Genomic DNA, 27,677 nt, shown 5'->3' with positions numbered 1-27,677 from the left:
TGATGAGTTATATTTAAATTCTAGTGAATATACTGAATGTACCAAAAGTTCACCCTACCACCACCATTAGTTGTTGAATGGGTGTGAATGTTTTAATTCAATTTTTTTATATTTAAACGTTTTACTTACTCCTACCGACCTCATTCTTTGAAGAGATAGATATTTTTTAAATAAGCACAGTGAGAAAATTACTTTGATCTTGAAAAAATAAGAGTGGTAAAAATTATAGGTGTTTGTCTCTATTCAACTTCTTGTTCAATTAAAGTTAGAATCTTGCCTTCATTTAAGCATTCCCAATTTTACTATCTTACAGAAAATTATAGTATCAACAACAAACTGTACAAAAAATTATAACAGTGGAGCATGCATATGGGTGTGTTTACACTTATGTGAAAGAAAACTTAGTTATAACTTCCTTAAAAGCAGGTATATTCATGTCGAGAAAGGTGACTTTTGTAGAGATTAAAAATGAAATCTGAAAACTCAACCATTCAAATGTTAACTTGAGAGGTAAATTTTTGCAACATCCAGTTTAGATAATAGGTGCAATTTAATCCTGCTTGAGACAAATTGACTAGAAATTTACATCTTCTACCAAGAGGTACTAGTGAACCTACCATGCAGGTTGCATCTACCAGCAAGATTGTTTCCTAAACAAGGAGCTACAATGGGCCCCAAACCAGGAAGTGCCACCCCCCCATGACGTACTGTCATGTCCATGACTCATAATTCAGGATTTAAAGTCCCTAAACTTGCCAATTTGGTGTCAGGTTGCGGATTTTCCCTAATGCCTGATTTTTAGAATAATTCTACAATGCCTATGCATCCGCTGTGTCTAGAAAAATAAATAAAGGTACGTAGCACAGAACCATATTTCACAAATTGATACAACAGATTTTATTTTAATGATATTCTATTTTTATTAGTATTAAAATATATATGGTTTGTTTTGATATAGTTAAAACCTGTTATTCTGCTTACTTTCCTTGACCGAGATTATTTTCATTACAAGGGGGAGGGCAGGTGTGAGTGTGAAATTACGATACGCGGATAAACACTCTTAATCATCACTTAAGCTAACAACACTATAGCTAACACAACTGCAAGGTTCAGTGCAGGTTACATGCCCAGGATAATTAATTAATTGATCACTTATTGTGTAATGGTCTAAATAGTATTTCTATGAATGTAATACCTAGTAGAAAACAAAAATAAACTATCAATAAACTCTATTTAAAATTGTTAATTATTTTGTATTTCCTTGAATTAATTTGCTATTTTATCGGTTATACATTTTGCTCCCCCAACGTTTGTAACCAATGTGCCCTTTAAAAAATTCAGTGAAAAATAGTTCATCTTACTTGTAGTTAGTAGCCTAAGGGCATCAGTACAACCTTGGTAAATACGGGTGAACCCACTCGTCTGGTACGAAAATTGAATAATATTTAGTCTACTATAAATATGTATACAGATGTCAAAGTGAAGGAGGAAGAAATGTTCACAACTCTATACATTTTTCATTTATTATTTTTTATATAAAAGAACATAGAAACATGAAACTGTACAAGTAAAAACAATTATGAAATTGCAGATATCTTAAAATTACAGCTATACAGACATATATAAAAGAAAACAAAACTGGGCTCCATTATAAAGAATATAGTTAGAAATAAACTGTTTAGAAAATGTTAGCATTTTTTTTTATTTTTTACTTTATTTTATAAAAAACAATAACAACTTATGAGATCTTGCTGCAGTGAGTGATATATGATGACAATGCACATGAGCAAACAAAAGCCATACAAATACAAGTTATGAAAGATTTGAGACTGTATCTCACAGTCTCCTTCTTGAGAACAGCCATTGAAAGAGAGCAAAATTAAAGTTAAATATATTTCTTTAAATAAACACTGGTCAGATTATTTTATTCACGATTCTATTCATTAAACTTTTTTTGTACTTTATCAGTGGAAAAAATGTAAAATAAGTCAAAATGTATGATAAATAATCCACTGTTAAACAAATGTAACAATTTATACATATTTTCAGATAGAGTGTTTTTAATTTTTACTAGTTTCACATTTGGATTAAAATTTAATAGTATGGTTTTTAAATTGCTAGTTTTTTTACACTAATATGTTACTGGTATATGAATGTGTTCAGGAAACCATTCATGGTAATCGTACAACAAGTGTTTTGCATTCACGTAAATAAGATAATCTAAGCAATATTACAATAAAAATAGTTCATTGAAAGTGATAGTTAACAACCCAGAAAAGTTGAAGAGGCTTGAAGCTATTTTGAAGACGTGTGTAAACAGTGAATCCAAAGCCTCTCTTCTTGTGGGTTCAACTTTAAAATAAATAGATTTTGAGATTTGAATCTTGCTACAATTACTATTAAACAATTTCTCTTCATTTATGAGAAAATTCCTTACACCTTATAACTATTAGAAACACAAAAATATGTTAAAATGACAGTAAGGAATTGTGCGTCTGAACAAAAATATCAAAGTTAATTAATAATTGAAGGCAAGACATTAAAATGAGATTAAAAGATCAGTCATTTCCGGATAATAGACTAGCGGAACAAACTAAAACTATCAGCACAATTTGAGCTTCAGCAGGACATACATGGCACTCTGCAAACTTATATACAAAAACCCCTCACTATATGAAGTTGGCAACTCCTCAATATTGACATTCTGTTGCAACAATGTGGTCAATTCAGTCAGATATACTAATGTCAGTACATTTTAAAAATAATAGTACATGTGGTTAGTTTTAAAATAAGTTTTTAGGTCCAAATAACGTTTCTAAACAAAGTTCTGAATGCTCGCTTCCATAATTTTAAACTTCTAAGTATTTAAATCTGTGACACTTACCTATTAATTTGATACACTACTGTATTTTTAATTTTGAATATTTTAAAAAATACTACAAAGACATTTTAATAATTTTAAATATATATACTGACATTAGAAATATTATCTAGATCTGATAACTTATGGCATGCAACAAAACAAACGATTACTTTGAAAACAGACAACATAAAATATTGAAAAGTGCTTAAACTAAAGATATATACAGAACATATGATTTGTATAAATAATTAAAAATAACGACAGAGCTTCATGTGAGAACTTATGCTTTGTATTGCACATATTCTGTTATTTTAATTTGAATTAAAATATATTAATTAGTATTTATATTATCTTTTATTTACTATACAAAACATGACAATGAATTCATTTCAAACGAATTTTAAAATTTTGTGTGTGTGAATAAATTGTTTCCTATTTAATTTAAATAAGCAATGAAAGATTGAAGTATACCTATGATAATGTGTGTGGTTAAATTGTAACTAATCAGATGAAAGATACAATTCTCTTATTATTTAAAATAAGTATGCTATATCATTTATTTATTTTAAATATAAAATTGTATTCAATATTGTGATTACATACATTTTACAGTTGAATCCATAAATTGTTAATGTGCAATTAAACTACCACCCACATTGTAACGCTAAGTATTTCTAATAATCTTGTTGAAATTATTAAATGTTTTTACTGTTACAATGTGTGGGTCAATGTTTCAAATCTAAATTAATTCAATTAAATTATTTAATCAAAATCTAAAACATGTTCACATTAAGAAGAAAATTGAATTCAAAAAGAGAGCTCTAATTCATACAGAACCTAGGTAATTTTTTGTTAGTAAAGAAAATTAATAATGATCACAAATATTAGATCCTAATGAGATTCTTATTTTTAAATTTCATTATTCAGTTCAGCAACACATCTAACACACAAACACAACATTTTCATTACCATGAAGAGAAATAATAACGCTTTCCTACATAGATATTTTTAACGTGTCATTATCATTCCTGTTTCTGAACCTTACCCCATAATATTTTTAATGTTATATACTTGCATTGTATCAATTGCTCTTAGTAATATTCATCCGGATAAGTATTTTTTTTTTTTTTTGCTTCAATGCTGGTAAACGTTTTATATTGTATCACAAATTATTTTTAGAATAATAATTGTAAATATATTTACAGTTATAATATTTTAAATGAACATAAAATTTAGTAATTTTGTCTAAAGATAAATAAATTATGATCTCCCCGCGATAACACCACTACTTCCAACATAACTACCAAAACCCAGCAAGATATACTTTTGCCCCAATAGCTTTATGTATTCAGTCTTTTTTTATCCTGTTAAATTTCTCATGAATACACACAAACTGAAATATTACTCATAAAATAGTGTAACACATTAGAGTTTATTTTTACTTTTAAACCATAATCATTATTTATTTACTATGGGATTTGTTTTTAATTTACTGAAGACATTAATATTTTCACCTCAAAATGATTTAATAAACTATTATTATGTATTCCAAGTACAACTGAAAGTACACAAGTCATATTTGACTTATTACGGCTAATTTAATACATTAATGCCAATAAGGAATTGTAGCTTCATACTACATTTCCTTGAAATACAGAAATATTAACCTCATATTTCATTTATTTTTATTCTGTCCGTTAAAATATGAACCAGTCACATTTGTACTTTTCGTTTGTCCACAAGCCCTTTATTTACACATATATTACAACGAGTAAACTCCTTCGACAAATCAGTCAATTTGATAAATAGATAACTCCTATCAGTTTAATATGTACATTAAGTTATTTACATATCAAATGTCAACAATTTGATAACATTAATTACATTCATTGAACGGTTTTGTAATAGTTTACGATGGCAAATGAGCACCATGTAATTAAATGTACACTTCCACACCCAAAGTAGGGTTGGCGGGGCTGCAGTTCAGACGATGATCTCACGGATAATTCTTCTACTGCGGGAGTTTGGAGTCGAGTACCCAGACTCTAGGCTTTCGTCCAGGGAGAGGGAAACTTCTTGATGTGGTTTCTTGGGGTGGTTTTCTTCATTCTCCAACATAAGATGATAAGGGTCTGGAAGTCCACTTACGTCATGATACGGTGACTCTATAAAACAATGTTGTTCATTATTATTACTGTTTGGAAAACATAAAAAATAAGTTAAAGATTAAATACTGAATAAGTAAAAACTGAAATAATGTAAATGTGATCCCATATTCTTGAATAGAATTTAAACATTTCTAAAACATTTAAAATATATTTTTAGTGTTTCTTATAGATCTTTTAAGCTATGTGAAAAAACTGGAAGGTAAAACATGCTCACATTTATGATTTTATGTGTGCTATAATACCACAAAAATGTTTCTTGAAATTAGTTCAAACACATTCTTTGAATTTAAAGTAATACAAAAATAACTTCTAGTTCTAGGGTTAAACAATATTTTCTAAAACAAAGCGAAAAACCAAATAATAAAGAAAAGAAAATTTTATTTTAAATTGCGTATAAAACAAGCTTAACGTAGCGAAAATTTTCATTCCATCTCCCAATGAAAGTTTTAAAATATGTGAAGTGTAATTTAAAGCACCTGTGTGAAATATTACAATAATTCAAAAGCCATGACAAAATGTTATGGATAAGATCATGGTTACTTAGACCATGGCTAGAATCTGGCACACTATTTTAGTTACTGTAACCATTAACCTTTTGGGATTCATAGGCGAACTCAGTCCAACATCGCTATCTCGACCGTTCTAGTCCAAGGCCAGATTCAGTCCGACATCTGTTGCAATGTAAATATCTAACCAAAACATGTTATTCGGGCTCATATTTGTTATAAGAAAGTCTCTGTAGATCTTGTGAAAGGGGTTTAAATAACTAGACACAAGTTACCTTCCTTTATGGCTTCACTTTCAGCATTATTATGATGCGTAGTTAAAAACCTGGAAAGTGTTTATTTTCAGCTAACCAACGACTTGTATCGTCTGCTACTGTTTTGTTAAGGATCTACTGTTTGCTGATTTGTTTTGAATTTGTTTGTTGAGGAATAGATACAGATATATTGTCATTATTTAGTTGTCAACCAGAATCATTTAAAGTGAGTTTTATTTTCGACATCAACGAGCCGAGGCGGTGGTGATACAATTGTTTTGCACGATGAAGACATTGAGGATGCACTGTTTGATTTTGATAGTGACAATGATGATATTGATCCTGATTTTGCTATTTCTGAGGAAGAAAGTGTAGTAAATAATCATGTTTTAAATGACAACGAGACTGAACCTTCAGCACCATCCTAACTTGTGTTTGACAAGTATCGTACTACAAAACACTATAAAGAGTATGCCTAAGCCTAAGCATAACTGTAGGATGATGTGTATATTTTGTAATTAGGTCTAGTCAGTATTTTTACTATGTTACTGATATAATATTTGGTGTTGAAGTGAAAAAGAACCCAAGTAATTTATGTAAGCTATTGCACAATTAATTTATACATAACAGCACAATTCCTGAAAAGAAGGCTTTTAAAACAAAATATTAAATGAATTTTACATACAGTTTACAAGCAAATCACTGAATTTGAATGGCTATGTTTAGTATCTCACAGCATAAGACTAATGACAACAGAGAACATCACATCCTCCCCCTACCTTCGCTTCAATGCCTTTGTAATGTCATCTGTCTTCATTAATTTGTTTTCTTGTTGACAAATGATGACAACACTGTTGTTCAAACCACCTCACTTTAATCACCAAACTATGATAATGGTGTTTCACTCCTTATGATCTACTAAATCAGTCTGTAAAATACTTAGTAGTGATTTACTTAAATCTTCATCAATTATTATATTTCTAAAATGTTTTAGCCTACTTCATAACATTCATACTTCTAAAACTGTGTGCACGTTCAGTAATGGTTATAAATCTCTTTCATCAGTGGAGTTCTAATAATAAATAAAGGGTCAATAAAAAATTGTGTTTATATCTTTGAAGCAGAAAAACTAATATCACATAAATTAATAATGACTAATTTACCAGTAATAGTTCAGGACAATGTGCATTGTTAACGAAACAATATATTCTAAATAATATATTTCATTTTTAAATAAACCTAATTTACAATTCCACTGTTAATGTACATAATGGAGTGCTGCCACGCATAATTATTGTTTGTGCATTGATGGGAAGTAAATGGCTTCATTTCTTCCTGCACAAAATGAAACTCGAGATCGGCTGATTCAGCATCATTGATTTGTTCTTCAAGAAAATTAAACCTAAGTGAGGTTGCCCTGACAATTGTTTAGTGCCTTATTGTAAAATTTTTAACAATAGCAAAATTTTTGTTTACAAACAATGTGATGAGCCCTTCCTTCACTCAAGAACGTAGCCAGGAGAAAATTTGGAGAGTCCAGACAGATCATACTTTTTCAAAAAGTAATTAGAATTTTTCAAATTTCTTACTTTATTAGAAATTATTTCCAAAAGTTTTCCTGAAATCTGTTTTTGAGAGTCATAAACCATGACATTAAAAGCTTAGAAACCTACTGGAACCAAAGTACTTTCTCACAAACTATCAAAATCTATGGAAACACATTTGCAAGATTTCAGGAAAATTTGCAATTTTGGAATCTTAAAAAAACCAAGTGTTCTATTATCGTAAGATACATACATTCTTCACTAATTAAAATGTTATTATTGACTTCAGGACATAATGTTCACCTTTATCTGTGTAATAAATGATGAAGCATATACAAAGCTGTCTCTCAAACTCAATCTTAGGCATTCACTGTAACTTTACATTTTTCAAAATTGCAAACCCTTTTCTGAACTATAAACTCAACTCACATATTAAAACTCAAAATACATTTTTACTTACTATTGCATTTATTTGCATTTAAACTTATTAAAAATGTTATTGACATAGGCATGTTCATTCACAGAAAACTTTTTAACTGCACGTAATGAACAATTGCTAGTGTTTTATCTACCTTAAATATGACTGTACCGATGAACAAGAGAATTGCAGGGACTGTGTTTATAATTTCCCTAAATTCCTACACAATAATTCTGCACTGCTGCTTACTCAGTACACTAGAAATAATGTTTGTGTTACAACCAAAAAGATGCTACTCAGGTCAGTATGTTGATAGCAACTAATCCTTACCTAAGTGGTGTTCACGTCTGCGGCACTTGTCGGGAGTGTAGTCTTGTCTAGAGGCATTGCGGCTGTAGTCGGGAGATGCGGAGGAGACCAGATGGGGGTAGGGGGCATAGTCGTCCACGGCTCCATAGCCGCCGTGAGTCAGTGGGTCGTAACCGGCTGTATAGAAAAACAAGATTACGTTAGAAATTTAAAATTTAAAGAGCTATGATGAATAACAATAAAATGATAAAAGTTAATGTTATGTTTGTGAGGTACTACTTATAGTTAGGGTGGGAATTGTTGGATCAATCTAACCAATGATGATTCAAGATATTATTTGGGATACTCAAATTCTTCATACAATATTTCAAAGGATGGAAATAGGCCAAACTTTTCTTTTTTTAATATCATGCATTAATGGTGCAGGCTATTAAGAAAATGTGAATAGGAAATGTACTTTGATAAACTTTTTTACGTGAATATTTAAGTAGAAAAGTTTCTCCTACAAATTTATATCCTCCTCAGTAAGTTCTGATGAAATAATCCATGTGAATCTAAATAATACAAATTATATTTAAGTCTCTTGCTCTCCTGGTCCTATTGCATTACTTCTATAAGAATTGGAAAGAAATTAAATTCTCAAGAACTTGTGTGAAAATTTTCAGTAACCTTCTATAAAATTGACTTAATATATCCTTTGCATATGCTCTTTATAAATAAATGTATATATTTTTAGTATACTTTGAACTTTTTATTGCTAACAATAAAAAACAGTATGAATATAATCATACTAACAATGAAATTTATTTTAAATTTAGAAAATAAATCAATCATAAAGTTTTAGATAGTAAAAGAAATTGCATGCTGCTTATTTCTTTTGTTGAACATCAATAATAATAGTATCGAGATAAGATCAAGACAGCATTCTCTGACTGATAACTCTGCACAGTAAGTGTTTACAGTGCTCACCAGAATGCTCTGTGCTTCACTTGGAGTATTCATCGAATATTTTACCAGGATCAGTTTATATTTGGTTATGTGAAATATAAAAGTCAATCTTTTGCGATTGATTCTAAAACTATAAATTATTTTTACACTTTTATTCGCACATTTTTAGTACCCTAAAATACAATATATATATATAAACCAACCTAAACTTTTTTTAAATTTTAAGTAGTAATAATATTGCTTTGGTTTCTTAGTTTTTAAATACCAATGATTTATATATCTTACATTAACACATTTAACATTTAAAATGTTGCAATTGGTTTTTGGTTGAGTTAATCTTTTATTTCAGAGCCACAGCTACTACATGGGAATGAGCAAAAAATGGGTAATTAAAATAGGAACTTTGGGTTGCTGAAAATATGAATTTGTTACTAAATTATATAAATTATTACTTTATGAAATGGCATATTTTCAATCATTTATGACTTAAAGACATTAATTATAACTAAACATAACTTTTAGAATGAAACATTTTTAATAAAATACTAATTAAGTAAATTCCATTATTTTATAAATAACATCATTTCATTTCATTCAGTGTGTTAACTATAAACCATCTTTTTTGTCTTTTCATAGATGTCCAAATAACTAACACTGTAATAATGCCATTCAGAAGTTATAAGCGAGTTGACAGTTTTCTGCCCAATTTTCACAGAGACCAAGTGAGAACGAGAGAAGTGAGGTAACAAGATCGGTGTGAGATTCTGTAACTCAGCAACTCGTGAGACCGGAGAGCAGGTGTGAACGAGTGAGGGTGAGGAAAGTTAGCAACATGATCTAATTACAAAGTGGTTTCATTCCCCGGAGACTGGAGACACATTGACATTCCGGAGAGTCGGTTGTTGTGACTCAAAGCTTTGTCTCGTAACCTGGCTTTGTGCTGCACGACAATCTCGCCTTAGCTTCACGCCTCTGTTGAGCATTAGACTACACGACTGACACCGACTCCGCAGCGTATTAACCTGCACCAGCTCCTTGCCTTTTCTTGTTTAGGCAAATTAATCTTCTTAGAAAATCTAAATTTATTGCTACCATATCATTATTCTGATTACAGACAGGTGTTGGGATAACTCAAATGAGTTAAAAACTTTCATTTAGCTCTTGAGATCAATCTGAATTATTTTCATGTTTTTAATATAGTTTAAATCAAATTTAAATTTTGGAACAAAAAATGTCTAAAAGACAAAATTGTCATGAATGTTTAAAACAATTTTCAATTTTAACTTTATGTTTTATTTAAGTAAGTGTGTAATATTGAAGTAAAACACTTAAAAGCAAAGGAATGTATGTTACAAATATTGATGTATCTTACAACCATTTTTACAAAATATTTTTTTATAATGTAATAAAAAAATTTATAATACTCTAAATAAACTGCCCCAGCCACAACTTGTGGAACAAAAGTGTGTATTTTGTCTACAAATATCTTATATAATTTCTCTGTCATTCTTACTGAAATTAAAATACAAAATAATCTCAAAATAAAATGTACTTATAATTCTTTTATTCATACTGACCATGATTTTGAAAAATTAAGTGTAAGAGTGTATTTTGATGTTTTTGTAAGGTAAGTATGTTACAATTGTTTTAAAAAAAGGAAATTTTAGTTTTTTTATAATTTTTGCTTTACAAATAGTATAGATGTGATTCCCTCAGCATGTGACCTGGCTGCTATCATTTATGATAATGGACAAGATTCTTGGCCTTAGTAGACCACAAGGACTATAGTATATAGTAATAACAGAAATGATCTCTATACGATTATGCTGTTATAGACATGTTAATACAATTTTCATGGATTCTACAGTTTAAAATTGCTAGGAAACTGAAAAATGTTTATGTAGAAAAAACTATTCAAAATATATTTTTGGGCTGTATAGGTTTATTTCAGTGTTTTCTGTACTGATCAGGCTGTAAAAATCAAAATAGTTTGTACATTGGAAAAGAGAATTGACTTCCAAACACAATGTTAGCAGAATGCAACAGTTGCAAAAGAACAAGAGGGATGTTTGAAATAAATCAGAGCGAGACGAATCTAATTCCGTAGCAGAATGAGCTAGCTGTAGAGGTGCTGTAAAGGGAGACAGTTACCGTAATGGTTGGGTATGTGATGGTGGTGGTGTTCCGGATTGCTCCCGGAGTTTGCATTGTTGTTGGCGGCTGCCATTTTCATCTGCCACAGAGAGTCCTGGGAGCCACCATTGTTGGAATTGGAATAACTGTTCTCCATGTAGCCCATGTTAACCCCTGCACAGACATGCCACTCTTGTACTAAAGGTTGACACCTTCCAGCTACATGTAACAATTCTAACTACCATGCAAATAGCAATTGTTGTACATCTGGACTTTGAACCACACAATTTGTGTGTTGTGAATATACTGTGTTTAATTAAGAGATCCGGTAATTATTATAAATTTGTAAAAGTAATTATCATATTTATTGCTGCAAATTTTACTTGGTATATCACTTCATTTAAATTTAAACTTTATAAGGAATTATTCACAATATTTAAATTAAAGTTTGGGCAATACTTTATAATCGTTGATGAATGTTGTACATTTTTATACTGTATTTAGGATATATCAACCAAATGTTTTCCATATCACTCAAATATTATTTTTAAAATAACGAACTGGTAATAACATAAAATTATATACTTTTTGTTCCAGAACTTTTTGTTCCAGATGTACATGGCCATCTTTGCAAAATAATTAAACAACACAAATCATGCCATGCATATCCTTTCTTTCTGTAAAAACAAACCCAATATTAGTTACACCCAAATTTCCAAATATTTGACAACACTTGAACGGAGACACATATATAACTTTTACATAACTTCTCAACTTACCCTTAACATAACCTTTGCTGGCTGTAACATATATTGCATAAAATTAAATAGTGAGTCAGTCCCTGAAATTGGGGCTGGGTCTCCGGTTCTTTACAATACAAAGCATATAGTTCTCCGCAAATAACAGTTCACGTAACGAAATAAATAAAATCCACAGTCTTTAAACACTTTCCATTCAATAATATAGGGGTGCATTATGCCATTGTATTTGTGTAAATGAGAAGAGAAGGCCCCAATACTGATCAAGAGCGGAAATTGCAAGGCAGTTAATATTCATAGTTACATAAACAAAATGCTGAGTAAAACCATTTTAAAATCACTACTAGCTAAAAATCTAATTTTCCACTTAAGCAGACTACTAAATTTAACCCAAACAATGAAAAATGTTTCCTAGCTTACAAAGATCACAATACATTTATTATGAAACAGCACCACTAAAAGTATGATTTTTAAAAACTAACAATACAATTTATCAGGTTACTAATAATATCTTTTTGAGTGATTCCATTATTTTTCTCAAACAGCTAATTAAAACAACAAAATTAAATAATTGAATTAACAAAAATATTGAAATCCTTTTTCACACTTGTAAGGCTGATTTTAATTTAATGTGACCCTGTAAAATTGTTTTGAATCACAAACAAATCAAGTACTATTTAATTCCTACACTTAACTATTCTACTGGCAGTCTTATTCATATTACAGGTTTTGTTTTAGTGTTTAGTTGATCAAATATAAACTAAATGGACAGCTGTTGCTTAAATTAAAAGTACGATAAAGCTTAAACGTATTAGATCGCAATTTATAAGTAAGATTTACATTCTCCACCGTTCTGATTAGCACCATGGTATCCATAGCCGTTCTGGCCTGCGTAGACAGCTGTCTTGGAGGGGTCCATATCCAGAGCCTTGTTCTCCATCCCAGAGGAAGGGTAGTAGGGCGGGGGTGGTTGCTGCACGATACTAGGGTGAACCCTACAACACATTGTAGCTTTCAAATATCTAACTAAGCAGAAAGAGCTATAACACTAAAAGATCAGATGCTGCTCTTATGATCAGCAAAACCTTATTAAATAATAAAGTTATGTCTCCGGTCGGTTACTCACGTTTCCATTGCAGCAGGTTAAAATAAACTAACTTTAAAAATAATGAACTTGAAAATCTTTATGACTACAAAACTTAACAATATTATGAACAAGATAGATCCTGAAGAACTTACGTGGTGGTTTCCATCTCATAGTCCTTTCCACTGCCCTTCTTTGTTTGGACCTTTCGGCAGCGGCAATATACGAACATGAGGCCAATGAAGAGGACGAACACCACACAAGACACGATGATCGCTACCAGTGTCGGAGTAGACAGGGTCGAGGCTTCCTTGATGTATGGAGGGCCGACTGGAGAGGCAATAAAGGATTTTTAATTTAAACCATTAAATGATAAATTAGATTTTAAAACTAGTGATAACTATGGCAAAACAATTACAGCAGATAGGTCACATAAAATGTGTAGAGGTTTACAGCCTCAGAAAACTGGAGCAGGAGCATAGACATTTCACATTCCATAAAGTCTTGTTGGCCAGCCCATAAACTTCCTACAGCCATTCCAGACATGTCTCATCAATTGTACGTTGTCCGGCCGACATAAACTGTACGACTGGTTAATTTTACGACCGCAACTCAGTTTAAGAGCTTACATCGCTTAAGTTACTTTCCTAGCAGTGATATATGAGTAGGACTTTACGGCTTGACGGGAGAATAAATTGTCTCTATTTTATTTTTGCAAGTGACTGACATGAAAAGAATAAACTCACACTACTTATTGTAGGTTTAATATTTTGAAACAAATAACATTTAAAGTCTTGCTCTAAATTAAGAAAAATAAACTAAAACTTTTATATGGTAAAATAATAAAATATAAATTTAATTAATGGCACCTTACAAAACAATACATAATTATTGTTTAGGCATTACAACACAATATATTTGTGACAGTATGCCAATTATTACAGTTTAATATCCAATGACATTTCCAGAAATAAGTTCTTCAACTATTTGCTGATGTTAAGTGATGAAGAATTAACTTTTTTCTTCTCTAATTCTAGTCCCAAAAAATTACTTAGGTACAATTTTGGTGCCACATTCATGGGGGAATATTTTGCAATCACTGGTAATTGTTTCACCAGCAACCACATTAACCAGTTTCTTAGCGGTATTAAGATAAAAGCTCTGCAAGGGCCTTTGTTGAAGTTTTAAATCAAGAGTTTAAGTGTTTATATAGTTTGGTTTTTATAACACAGTTTTATATAGCTATTGTTCACCAATTAGCATGTTCTGTAAAGGAAAAAACCTTGAGGTTAACGCTAACTGTAAGAAAACTGAAGTTGGTGAAAGATAAAAGTTACCAATTAAAGATATTTTTGGTGAGTGCTATTCAAGTAGTTCTTATAGTTTTTATGTAGAAAAGGTAAAGTTGAGTAAGATTTATATTGTTTACACTCACTCTCAGCCTCCACATAGTTGCCACACGCCTGAATGTTGTTCTCGAGGCATAGTTTGACACGGACCCGGACTGTCTCCTCTTTGATGACAGGCAGCACTGTATCGTCCTGGAACATGCTGTCAGGATCTAGGGAGCGCCCACCAGGCCCCGCCGTGCGGTGCAGGGAACTGATAGTGGCCTCATGGCGGGTAGGGCTAGCCCCACTTGGAGCCAGAGCCAGATGCTCCTCCAGCGGACTCCAGTCCTCTTCGTGAATGTGATTTGTCAACACCTCAATGATCCCGACCTATGAGGGAAATATGAGTGATGTTAGACAACTTTATATTTTAAACAATTTATTGAGAAAATAACTGTATTTTGGAATCTATACTTGATGTATATAAGGAGTAAAGAAGATATGGAGTTACTTGTATGAAAGTTAACATAATTTGTAATAAAAATACAAGTTTTTGTCAAAAATTCCTGAAACATCCTCCTTTTATTGGTATTTGGCCAGTTAATAAATGCCACCTGGATGGAAAAAGGTTTTCTGCAGAATTAGTGTGAACATGAGCATATCACAAATTGATAGTAAAAAAGTAAGATGTCTAGATTTTGAGTTGAGCTTCAACTAACTAATTGGTCTTTTACTGATTGTCTATACAGATTTTTAATTAATGGTGGAAAGGAAATTCACATAAATACAAATACCTCTGCCAGTATTTAGCATGTGCAGACAACATTCAAACTATATTGCTGAAAATATCTATTAAATTTGGCCAGAACGTCTAGATGTGGCAATGATACAATATGTGAAGACAAACTCTACTTACCATTCGCAGACAAGTGGCAGCAATGTTGAGGGTGAGAGAGTGAGTCTCGGGGTCGTAGGCGACTCGCTGAGGGGCTGGTATCCTATCCACCTTCGTTACTGCACTCGCCTCGTCTGAGTAATTGCTGTGGCCTTTGTTGTTGTAGGCTTTCATCTGGACATAACACCAAACAGTTGAGAAATATAAAATATGCTGAAGTGTATATACCACACTCATACAACCAGAAATGGAATGGTGTGCATTTTGGCTTTGGGTGAAATTTCATAATAGTCAGGGAAATAAGTGCTGATTTTCACTTACTAGAACAATTCAGCTTAATTACGTGCTAAGTAGGAAATAATCATTACTCATCCATGTTAGTTTTGGTGGGAGTTTAAACGTGAGAGTAGTAAAAGTGTTAATAATGACAATTGATGTATTGTTCAATCATTGCCTAAGTTTAAGCAAATTCTGTGGGGCTGGAAAAATTTATTTATGTCTGTCTCTCCATCCCTACGATATCTTGAAAACAAAACTAACCTGTAGACTTGAAATAGTTGTGCACAATGCTTCACTCCTGTATGAGAAACACTGAGTTTGATGATAGTGCATATTACTCCATGGGATTTGGTTAAGCATTAGCAAATATTTTTACTTCGTCTTGCATTTGCATGAAACTTAATTTCTACAAGAATGGCTTCTATCATATGTCATTATTGTGTAAACTTCATTTTTGTATGATTGACTGTCTGTCTATCTGCCCAGTATCTCAAGAATAAAATGAGCTATAGATTTGAAATTTTGAATGAAACCTCAACGAAGCCTGTTACGATGTGTGGTGTGCCGTAATCCTACCTCGTATTATTTTATATGCACACAACTACTACTATCCATTAGATAGTTAGATACAGATAATAAATATATCTGCGTCAGTCAGCAGATTGAAATGATGGAAAGTTCATTTCCTTTTTATTAGTAATAGTTCTGTTGAAAATTAATTCCTTACATAGGATAAATTCCTCCATTGTTTTCCTTCAGAAAGTTGGATGTGTGTTTATAAAATGTAAATTGCCGCATCTCCCACTATGATGTAAACTCAAACTATTGCTGTGATTTTCAAGTAAGTTATTTATAGAATGATGTACTGGTGGCCATCTTGAGTTTAATCCCATAAGAACAATCTTTAATGCCAAAGACTGTTATGCCCTTGGTTTTAGTTGTAAAACTGTAAAAGATTTCTTATTTCAAAGATTTGATTAATACGTACCCAAACTTACTTTTTCTGGTTATTCCAAAAATGTCATATTTTGCACTTCAATAATTAAATATAAAAAAATATTCTAAAAAAGTTTGGATATGTATTAATGACACATCAAATATTGTACGATGACCAAAAATATTGGTGTAAAAAAGTTTAATATTATTATTATGAGATAAATCTCAAGGTCAGCTGGGTCTGGAACAGACTAGTTAATTTATGAAGAAAATGTTATTTTATTATAAGCATTGCTCTTATAGCCTAAGTCTAACAACTTCTATTTATTATTGCAAAGCATTAAACTATATATTAACAAACTAAAGAAAACAGTCAGTTGGAACTAATATCCGAATCAATTATTTAGCATTATCCAAAAGTATAGATGTCTGAAATGAGCGCATAATTTAATGATAATGATAATGATTAGTGGACTCATCACATTACGGACATCAAAGCCCGCAGTCTGGTTTGACACAGAGCGTTTCCAGGTCCCTCTGTTGGCTGTTGCACTAATCAAACGCCCCTGGTCAGGAGGCTTAATCTGTTGGCTATCAAATTTGTAACGCCTTGTTTGCTGCAATAAATCATTGAACACCAAAGTGCCATCTGTCCGGACAATACACGACCATGAAACTCTCTGTCACTGACAATAGCTCTGTGTTTAATATTTGCTTCCTTACTAGAAAAGGGTGTTTCAAACTTAATTGATTATCATTTTGTAGTGTAACCTATACCTATTTATAATTAAACCAAGTTTTGCATTGAAAACTATACAAAATTATCAATAATGCAAGAATTAACATGAATTAATAGTACATATTGGATAACCAATTAATTTAGTATCATACTTGTTCCAAGGAGGTACGTTATTCTATCTTATTTTAAATATTAAAACCCAATATTTTATAAGTTTGAGTGATGTTTCATAAGTATTTCTGAAACAAGATACAGAAATGCAATCTTATGAAAGCTATTTTGTTATGCTGTAAACTTACTTAGTTACAAATTTAATTATTTATACAACAGATTGCTATTTGAAAAATTAAATCTTTTTACAGTTATCTACTATACTTTCAAAATTGAAATAGGCTAATTTAATTGTGTATTACCTGCAATCTAGATTTCTCATATGCTAAATATCCTTCTCCTTATTGAAAAAGAGTGATTAATATAAAAAGAAAAAGCTAATCTTATTAACCTGTAATAACCTAGTGCAGCCATATGGACATAGTTGTACGTACAGTACCTACACATAACAAGGTCACTGACTATATTAATTTGGATTGTGACAGGTTAAGCTGGCTGAAAAGAATAATTTTATCTTTCTAACGAATTTCTGAAGGCAGGTACATTACAGAATGGCAAATAAACAAAATTGAAATGAACAAAAGGCTCTGGGCAGAAGAGATAAATGTGTTTGTTATTCCAAGCAGCTTTTGATCTTGAGTTAGATTTAAACAGGTGAGTTTATTTAGATTTAACTTCCCTTCTTTGATTACCTCAAATGTGTGTTTTAACCTTACTTTTGTCTGAGTAAACCATTGAAATGCACAAACACGTTTTTTATACTGCTTTAACAAAAATAATAGTATAAAAACAATGTGACTTTCATTACATTTGACCAAATTTGAGTATTAATTCACATAAATATATGCTCCATTCAACAACAAGTATAGTGCTTTGAAATTTTACACATACTACTTTACTGTTATAAGGTGTACACTTCATACACTTATTTCTCTTGTCTACCATGAACTCATGGTGTGGATGACCAATATAGAAGTAAAATACCAAATTAAAATAATAGTGATAAGATTTGACAGAAACCTTTTCTCTTCACAAACTTTTTATTGTAGTTGACAATTTTGAAACTACCGAAAAATATTATGAAGGTAAAATTATATATTTAGCCCTCATTGTTTCAAAGTGGATATTTTTACAGAAAATAATAAATAGTGTAATATTTTTAGAAAGCATAGTGATTGTGATGTGCTCTGATGCCAAATCAATTATTAATAAGTGGACCGTAACTGGTTAAAATGAAATAAAATTGCAACACACATTGAAATTAAATTAAGAATCAGTTTTTAAAACAAATCATTACAGAAACAACAACTTAAAATGCATTAGTTACCCATTTGGATTTTAATAGTTCACTGTTTATATATTAAATACCAATCATATACAACAACAAAAATATAAAACTATCACAGTTATATTTTATTTTTACTATTAACATTTATATTAATTATGGTTCAATATAGATTAAGCTTGATTAGTGTGATTGAAATATGTTAAAACATTTTTTTTTAAATGATGAGAAATAACTACAAATTATACAAAAAACATACATTTTTCATGCTTAAAAAAGTAAGTTTACGAATATCAATAATTTTACAAAACAAATATAAACTGCTGATTCATGAGTTATTTGCAGTACCCATGTCAAAATGTAGAAGTGTTTTTTATCTATCACATTAATTAAACTTAAACCGCTGTAGAGTTAAAATCTTTTAAGAATAAATTCAAACCGACACAAGGCAGAGAAAGCGAGATAGGGAAAAATATGGCTAAATGAATATTTTAACCCATTTATTTAATTTACCAAATATTTCCTTCATGTTTTTCAGACATACTACATAAAACTTTTAAAAAAGACATAAAAAGGTTACTTGGATTGAAAAGTAAATTCATCCATCCAACCTACTCTACTTAGTTAACCAAGTTAATTCAACCACTCAACCAACTTGGTTTGCCAAGTTTTTTTAAACCACCCAACCTATTTGGTTTGCCAAGTTAGTTCAACCACCCATCCTACTTGGTTTGCCAAATTAACCACTGAATCTCTGATCTCAGTATTGGTTACTGAAAAAATGTATATCATGAGAAATTGGTCTGGAGTAAAACTTGTTCACTGTTCTGTTTACAAAATTATCGACAATATATATTCACCTTGAAGATGTACCGCTGATGCTGGTCTAGACTGGTAACATTGCAGGGGTTGTTGCGTTGGCAGTCCACCTCATGCCAGCTGTCCGGAGCACCACTGCGCCGCGCATTGACACATTCATCATCACCACTGTCTGCAGTGCGCCGGTACGACACGAAGTACTTGGTGTCATGTACTCCTCCATCGAACCCAGGAGTGTAGCGCAGTGTCACAAAGCTGTGTCCGATAGCTACTGGCGTCAGTGATTCCGGTTTCTCTGGTGGTCCCTTTGGTTGCAACCTGATTGTGGTCCTTACCTTGCCAATCATGTTGGTCACCTGCAATGGAGGAAATCTTGGCTTTAAATAGATAATAATTTAGGCTTAGCTATAAATTAAAACTGTAAAACCAACTAATTTTTAAATACATTAACTACATTTACTTATGATAAGGATAGTTAGAAAAGAAATATATAATTAGTTAAATACCTATATCAAAAACTTATTTATTTTCTTAGAAAGTTTAGTAATTTAAAAATTTCAAAACTAATCAACCTTAATTTGTTTTTCAGCTTAGAAAATCAAAAACGATAATGTTTAGTTAGTAATCACATATATGAACCACATTTAAACGAGAACTGAAATAAAGGACCATATTTTTTAAACTGAATATATTACATAACAACAAAAAACAAATTACAATCCTGAAATAACTATTAGTATTGCTTTACTGAAATTTTAATAGGCTCTAGTGCAAATTACAAATAATAATTGTTCCTCTTGTGGAATTGTTTTAAAATTTACTGTTGAAAGAAAATAGTTCAAAATATTTACATTCAAATTTTTTTGTATCTATGTAAATAAAAAGCTTTTTGGCATTCATATAACTATGAAGTTTACAAAACATACAAAAATAACTTAGAAATAAACCTCCATTTAAATAGTATATATCTATATAAAACCAGTGTATTATGTAAAAATAAAAATAGGAAAATGTAGGAAACCGATTTTGCGCATTTTAATGTTATATATTTTGTTACTCAGAACACAAACATAAACAATATCCAATTTTCAGATTCAAAGATAAGTTGTATTTAAATTTATGTTACAATGTTGTACTATGTAAAAAAAATGTAGAGAAAATAAAACAAAAACTGAACTCAGTTCTAAAATACTGAGTTAATTAAATTGATTTAGTTTAATTTGGAATAAGAGCCATAAAAATCCTGTGAGATGAAAATTTAAACTGAGCCTTTAAGATGATTTAATTTAAAAATATTTAAGATGAGAGTAAACTTAATTTACCATTATTATTTCAGTAGATATCAAGAGATTTTCTTGATAGTTAAATAACTTTTTGATACTAAACATTTAATAGATTTAGTTGTAAATTCATCAAAGATACACGGGATAATAACAGATGCAGTAATGCAATTATCCATACCCTGCAGTTGTAGTCGCCATAGTCATGTGCTTGGATGTTGGCAATGGATAGGATGCTTGTGTAGATATCTCCTCCACTCTGGTTGATGGTGGTGTTGATCTCGTAATGGCCATCTGCGCCGGTGGTCAGGTGAGCTGCATTGTTGCCGAAGTTCCACTGGAACTCTGGCCGGGGATAGGCTTGCACGCGACACATCACCTCTGCCGTCTCCCGTAAGTCATACGCCACCTTGTGTGGTGTATTCACCACAATTGGCTCATCTGTGAAAAGAAATATTTGAGTAATGTACAATTTTTAAATGTTGAATCAAAAGTAGAATCCAAATTTTATATTTCATCTGTGTTAAGTTAATTTTATTATTTTTATATATTTGACTAGTAAAACCCTAAATAATTAAATGTAAGGCTTCAGAATCATAGTAGAAAGAAGTAAAACAGTTTACACTAAAAATAAATACAGTACATACTAAATATTGCATAATGTAAAAAGAGAACAGGAATAATGAATAAGTGCAAAAATACCTTTTACATGAAAACCCACTTGTCATTAAATTTATGAAAGAGAACAGTATTATAGTGAAAAATGAGTACGGTAATCTGTTTCTTAGCATTGAAACTAGAGAAGAGAGCATAATTAGTACTTATGCTTCAGAAGTACAGTTGAATAAATGTGAAAGACATCATTCACTACGACTAAGTAATTCTTTAGTCTTGCTAACAGACGTTTTACTATCTCAGCATGCTGACCTACTTTGTGTACAAACTATATCCATTAATCTAATTAACTTGGAACATACGTTCTATCCTGAGATGCATAGTCGTCTCAGCACGCTTGACTTCGTTCTCGAAGACACATGAGTAAACACCACGGTCAGCTGGCATCAACTGGTTACCCCCTGGGCGGTTGCGTCCGCTGAACCTTAGTGTGCTCTGTACCGTGTATACAGAGTTGCGTCCTAAAAATGTGAACATGTTATTTTGTGTATATTGTTTATCTTCCTCAAAACCATTTACATTTAGGGTGAGTATGGTATAATAGTTAGCTAACTACTACATAATTGAAGAAATATTAACTTGAATTTTCTTTTTATAATCTAAAAAATACATGAATAAAATAAAATAAAACTAACCTTCTGATTCATCCGTAGAAATGTCGAACTTCTCCAAAGAAACTTCCTGTCCATCCTTGAACCATTTTATTGAAGGTTTTGGTTTTCCTTGGGCTCCACACATTGCACTGAATTCTGAATCTCCAATCCTAAAATCCCATTTCTCATTAGTAAAATAAATTGATATCACATAAATATATAGTATAAATACAAGATATACATTTTATTAAGTGAAAAATTAACCATAATTTCACAATTAAAGAATTGATTTCTTGATAATAATAATTTAACATCTATGATAAATGTTACAATATAATATTTAAATTTCCAAAATGTTATTTATCAATGAAAAATTTGCATAAAAGGAGTTTTTAAAAAGTGTTATATGCTAACAATTTATGAAATTATTTATAAAATAATATAGGTAAGTAATAAACATTTGATAAAACCAAATAAATTATGTTTATATACAACACTTTCTACAGATTACCTCAAATTAAATGAATTGTTTGTAAATCTGATTGTATTTAGCTGTATAGCTATATAATAATATTTACATTACTTAAATTTACAATACTTTGCTTTTATTTATTGATTTTATTTTCTTAATTAATTATAATAATAATGACTAATAATATATATATATATATATATATATATATATATATATATATATATATATTATCACTTCGAGTATATAAAAGCAGAATTGCTCTGTTATATGAATTATTAGACTTCTTGATACAAAGTTCCTTTAATATTTCGGCTTTTTGCCGTTTTCTAAAAGGTATAATAAGTATAATACAAAAATGTATATATATATATATATACAGGGTGTAACTGAAATACACCGACAAACTTCAGGAGGTTGTTCCTGAGGTCAAAACGAACCAAAAAGTTCCTATAAATGTATGTCCTAAAATGCATCGTTTTTCCGTCTGTCCGTCTGTTTGTGTTTATACATTAAATTGTTTTTCTAAACAACCATTAAAGGTATAAAGTTAAACTTTTCAACATATGCTAATCTAGTAAAGATTGTCAATTTAAAAAAAAAATTGAAAATGTTTTACTCAAACAAATTCAAAATGGCGGCTAGTTAAAATCTTTGATGGTGAATTTCTCAAAAACTACTTCCTGTATAAAAAATTTACTAGAATATAAAAAAAATATAAACTTATTTAATAAAACGAACGGTACCTCATTTTTTGAAATCGCTCAAGAAATAAAAAAGTTATGGCATTTTTTCTTAACCTAGTAACATATCACATTTACAAGTTTTTTTCTTGTTTCAAAAAACTACAGTAGCCTACAATTGTTTAGAACATTCAACAAAAATATCTCACATTAAACAAAAATATCTCACATTAAACAAACGAGTTTTAAGCTGTCATTATTAAAAAATACGGAATAACTTAACAGAGCAACATTTATTTCAAAATATTAGGGATCACTTTACAACAAAACGTTCAATATGCCTTCCATTTGGTGCGATGCATGCATTAACACGTCTGGTCATTGATTGCCGAGTTCTTTCAAGTATTCCTGGTGTATTCCTTACAGTGTTACAGGCTGCAGTGATACGCTGTAAAAGGTCATCCCTGTATTAACTGGTCTTTCATAAACTAGAGTTTTCAAATGGCCCCAAAGGAAGAAATTGATTGGATTTAGATCTGGCGACCGAGGCGGCCATGATAACAGTCCCCCTCTGCCTATCCATCTTTCCCATAAGTTTGGTCCAGAAATTGCCTGACATCTAGTCTGAAATGCGCGGGAGCTCCATCATGCATGAACCAACAGTGCTCTCTCACACCCAAGGGAACATCATCTAAAATTTCAGGCAATTCGTGTTGTAAGAAATGTCTGTAGTTTTTCACCATTTAGTATGTCAGGTAATACAAAAGGACCTAATAAACAGTCTCCAATGATGCTTGCCCAAACATATAATTTTAAACTGCTGTTGATGTCTCTCTTCATGAATGGCTTGTGGGTTTTCATCAGCCCATTGATGCATATTGTGGTAGAGTTGGTTATTCCATCTCGATTAAAACAAGCTTCATCCTGTATACACAACTAATGATGTAAAACCAGGGTTGTTAGCTTGCTGATAAAACCATTGGCAAAACTGTAAACGTAATGGAAAGTCAGCTGGACCAAGGGCTTGTACACGCTGATAATGGTACGGATATAAACAACTGCTCATGTAGAACTCGCCATACTGTCATGTGGTCCTACGTTGAATATTGCTCCTAACTGCCTAGTACTTACGCCTGGATCTTCCTCTACTCGCTGTAAGATGTTTTCTTCCAAATCAGGAGTTCTACGCTGTCTCTGTACACCTCGGTCTGCAGTAGAAGGTAACAAAGTGCCAGTCTCATGAAGTCGGTTGAAAAACAGCAGCAAATGTTGAATGAGTAGGTTGTTGTCGATTTGGAAATGATTTTCGTAATACAGGCGGGATGCTAGGCGACTATTACCGTTAGCTTTTCCATACATAAATATCATGGTCAGCTTGATGGCTAAATGGGTAACCTGCCATCTTCAATAGAATAAGAGCACTATCGACTAATAGTGTTTCTACAAGTGAAAGTAACAGATCATATCTTGTCAAAAATAAACAAGGAAATGACTTACTTATCTGAATTCATTGTTGTTCTAATCAGCTGTGTCTCAACATGAAAACATATTCAGCTGTTTAAATCATGAAAGTTGAGTCATGTAGATTGCTTGTTACAATGTCGTTTTTAAAATTTAATACTAATTATCAAGTTTAAAGTTTTTTTAACCCAAAATATCGTTTTATTTTTATACTGCCTAAATACTTACATTAACTTTTGAAACAAGAAAAAAACCTTGTAAATGTGATATGTTACTAGGTTAAGAAAAATGCCATAACTTTTTTATTTCTTGAGCGATTTCAAAAAATGAGGTACCGTTCGTTTTATAAATAAGTTTATATTTTTTTATATTCTAGAAAATTTTTTTATACAGGAAGTAGTTTTTTGAGAAATTCACCATCAAAGATTTTAACTAGCCCGCCATTTTGAATTTTGTTGAGTAAAAATTTTCAATTTTTTTTAATTTGACAATCTTTACTAGATTAGCATATGTTAAAAAAGTTTAACTTTGTACCTTTAATGGTTGTTTAAAAAAAAAAAATTAATGTAATAAACACAAACAGACGGACAGACGGAAAACGATGCATTTTAGGACATACATTTATAGGAACTTTTTGGTTCGTTTTGACCTCAGGAATAACCTCCTGAAGTTTGTCGGTGTATTTCAGTTTACACCCTGTATACATTTAACTACATGTTTCACTGTGATAAAAATTACACATATGTATGAATAGGATATTCTTGAACCATCAAATTCAAATTCAAATGACTTTATTTGTATCATATATACAAAAGGGTGAATTTAGGGCCATAAGGCCCTGTTTTACAATTAACCCGAATATAATAGTATAGTACTTAAGTCATATAAATCTACTACGTTTAAAATAAAACAAAATTATATAATAAAGGTCTCTTTAAGAATTTAGTATACATACATTCATACAATAAATTCATACACACATTCACTAGCACCCTATCCATCCACCAAAACCTACCCCAACTAACCCATCGCTGACATCGTTTCTAGCAATTTAGATATCAGTAAGGCTGCAAACTGGTTTCGACTCCCTACTGATTTAATATGGGTAGGAAGGGAATTCCATGCTCGACAAGCAGTAACAACAAATTATTTGTTGTAAGTTGAGGTTCGATGGCGGGGAATAAGAAGAATTGATGAGGCCATTCTTGTCTCTCTTGCTCTTGTTTCAGAGATCAATTTTAATTTGTCAGCAAAATATATATGCTCTCCAGAGTTAAGACTAGAATACAAATTAAGAATTTTTAATAATCTTGTATTGGCCAATTTTAGAATGGATTTTGGAAACATTTGTGAAATTAATAAACTGAAATATTTGAAAGAAACTTTTAATTTTGGATAGGAAATTCCCTTAATCAACTTGTCTTAGGTATAAATAATACTTCCTGAAGTGAGGTGGTTTATAAGAAACTTAAAACAAAATAAAGAACATCTCTTACCAATATAGTGAGAATAAAGTTTTGGACAGTTAGAAACTTAAGAGTAATAAAAATAAATCAATTTAATAAGTAACTCATGCAAGGAGTAGTTGAGGAATACGCCAAAGTTTCTTCTACTTTTTAAAAACCGTTTCTCACGAGAATGTTCAGATCCTAAGTTGGGAAACAAAACTTTATCACAAAGAATTCAAAGTACAAAGAAACATATTTCATCGCAACTTTCCCAAAATATCTGTTGTACTTTCTTAATTAAAACAAGTCAAGACTACCAGGCTGCTCTAGCCTCTTCAAGATATTGAATAGAAGTTGCAAAGAGTAATATAGCTATCATTAAATGGAAATAAATTGTTCAACTACTGCTGTTTGTATCAAACTTTGTACTTTTCAAGTTGTATACACATTTTTCAACTTTTAAAATTGTTGGTTTCTGAATTCCCAATGAAAGTAATATAACAAAGAATTTTAATATTTACAAATTACAAAGAATTGTAATATTTAGCATGTTAAATGTATTTCAACATTTTATAGAAAAACCCGTTTTGAGTCAACATTAACTAATTTTCTGGCCATTTACATAATATCTCACTCTACTTGTGAAACTTTACTTTAATATTAAATTCAAAATTTAATACCTAAAGAGTCATAAATATACAGACAATTAGTATATTTGTATTATACATTTGTAAAATATTTATTAATTTTTTTTCTTGGAGGGGACGAATAAAAGTTGATTGCATGAAATACCATGTGTCATTTTGGTGTTACATAAATACTTAAATGAAAGACTACTACTTTTTAGATTATTCATGTCATTTTGATTTATTTTTATGCCCTTTGAATTCAGATACTAAATTTTAAGATAAACTATTGGTATCCCAAAATATTATAGCATAGAGGAATTTGGAGTCACTTTGTTAGAGATCTCTTATGGATATTTAATTACCGTTACCATAATATGAATTTAATAACTTCAAAGTTTATTTGATCTGTTATTTTATTACATATTGGTTTTCAAAACATAACTTGTTATAAATTATGCTGAAACCTGGAAGCCAGTATTAGTGTTGCAAAAGTACATAAGTGTTTTGTTATTTATTTACTTTACAACCACAACCACTGATGGTTTGTTTCATAAACAACTTAGCCCTCCTACCTCTTTGTAACATGGGGTTGCAGCTTGGCCAAGAACCTCGGGGGCTGGTGCACTGTGAGGACCACAGTGGCTTCCTCACCATGGCCCATGTCGTTGGTGGCCTGACAGTGATACTTGCCCTCACTGGCCAGGTGGGCGGAGGGGATGTTGTACTTGGGCCCAGTGGCCAGGACGGTGGTGGTCTGAGCAGAGTCGTCCTGGTCCCTCCACCAGCGATACTGAGGCACAGGCCAGCCAGGAGGAGAAGAGGAACATGTCAGCGTTACTCCTGAGGCATACCAAATTTGGAGACTCATTAAACATTTGCCAACCCATATACCTTAAAAAAAGCTCACATTAAATTTATTGCTTCTAAATCTGATCTGTTGTTCCTTTTTAATTCATTTCCTGATGATTTTTGGAACCCATGACTGTTCAGAGAGTGTTTTTTTTTTATTCAATTCATGGATGGATTAGATTCCCTCAGGCGACTATGAATGAATCT

The 27,677-nt window shown here is 31.2% G+C and overlaps 1 protein-coding gene across 2 annotated transcripts in view; it reads right to left on the bottom strand.

Annotated features, from left to right (window-relative positions):
• Positions 1 to 1,509: 1,509 nt before the first annotated feature.
• The window catches only part of LOC124357062 (hemicentin-2), a 222,563-nt gene continuing 196,395 nt past the window's right edge, over positions 1,510 to 27,677 (bottom strand). The window contains exons 8-19 of one of the 2 annotated variants that reach the window (XM_046808466.1): positions 27,194 to 27,461; positions 21,971 to 22,098; positions 21,638 to 21,796; positions 20,842 to 21,101; positions 19,422 to 19,736; positions 15,233 to 15,385; positions 14,421 to 14,706; positions 13,141 to 13,315; positions 12,742 to 12,896; positions 11,162 to 11,317; positions 8,084 to 8,239; positions 1,510 to 5,028 (exon numbers count right to left, since the gene is read on the bottom strand). In XM_046808466.1, coding sequence (XP_046664422.1) covers positions 4,847 to 5,028; positions 8,084 to 8,239; positions 11,162 to 11,317; positions 12,742 to 12,896; positions 13,141 to 13,315; positions 14,421 to 14,706; positions 15,233 to 15,385; positions 19,422 to 19,736; positions 20,842 to 21,101; positions 21,638 to 21,796; positions 21,971 to 22,098; positions 27,194 to 27,461 — 2,393 coding nt within the window. In that variant the 3' untranslated portion in view covers positions 1,510 to 4,846. The remainder of the gene's footprint in view (positions 5,029 to 8,083; positions 8,240 to 11,161; positions 11,318 to 12,741; positions 12,897 to 13,140; positions 13,316 to 14,420; positions 14,707 to 15,232; positions 15,386 to 19,421; positions 19,737 to 20,841; positions 21,102 to 21,637; positions 21,797 to 21,970; positions 22,099 to 27,193; positions 27,462 to 27,677) is intronic. The other variant, XM_046808467.1, reaches the window with a different exon arrangement.

This window comes from Homalodisca vitripennis, chromosome 3 (assembly GCF_021130785.1).
Source record: "Homalodisca vitripennis isolate AUS2020 chromosome 3, UT_GWSS_2.1, whole genome shotgun sequence".
Classification (NCBI taxonomy): domain Eukaryota; kingdom Metazoa; phylum Arthropoda; class Insecta; order Hemiptera; family Cicadellidae; genus Homalodisca; species Homalodisca vitripennis.
The sequence above is the reverse complement of the archived record's forward strand: the minus strand, read 5'-3'. Positions and strand labels throughout refer to the sequence as shown.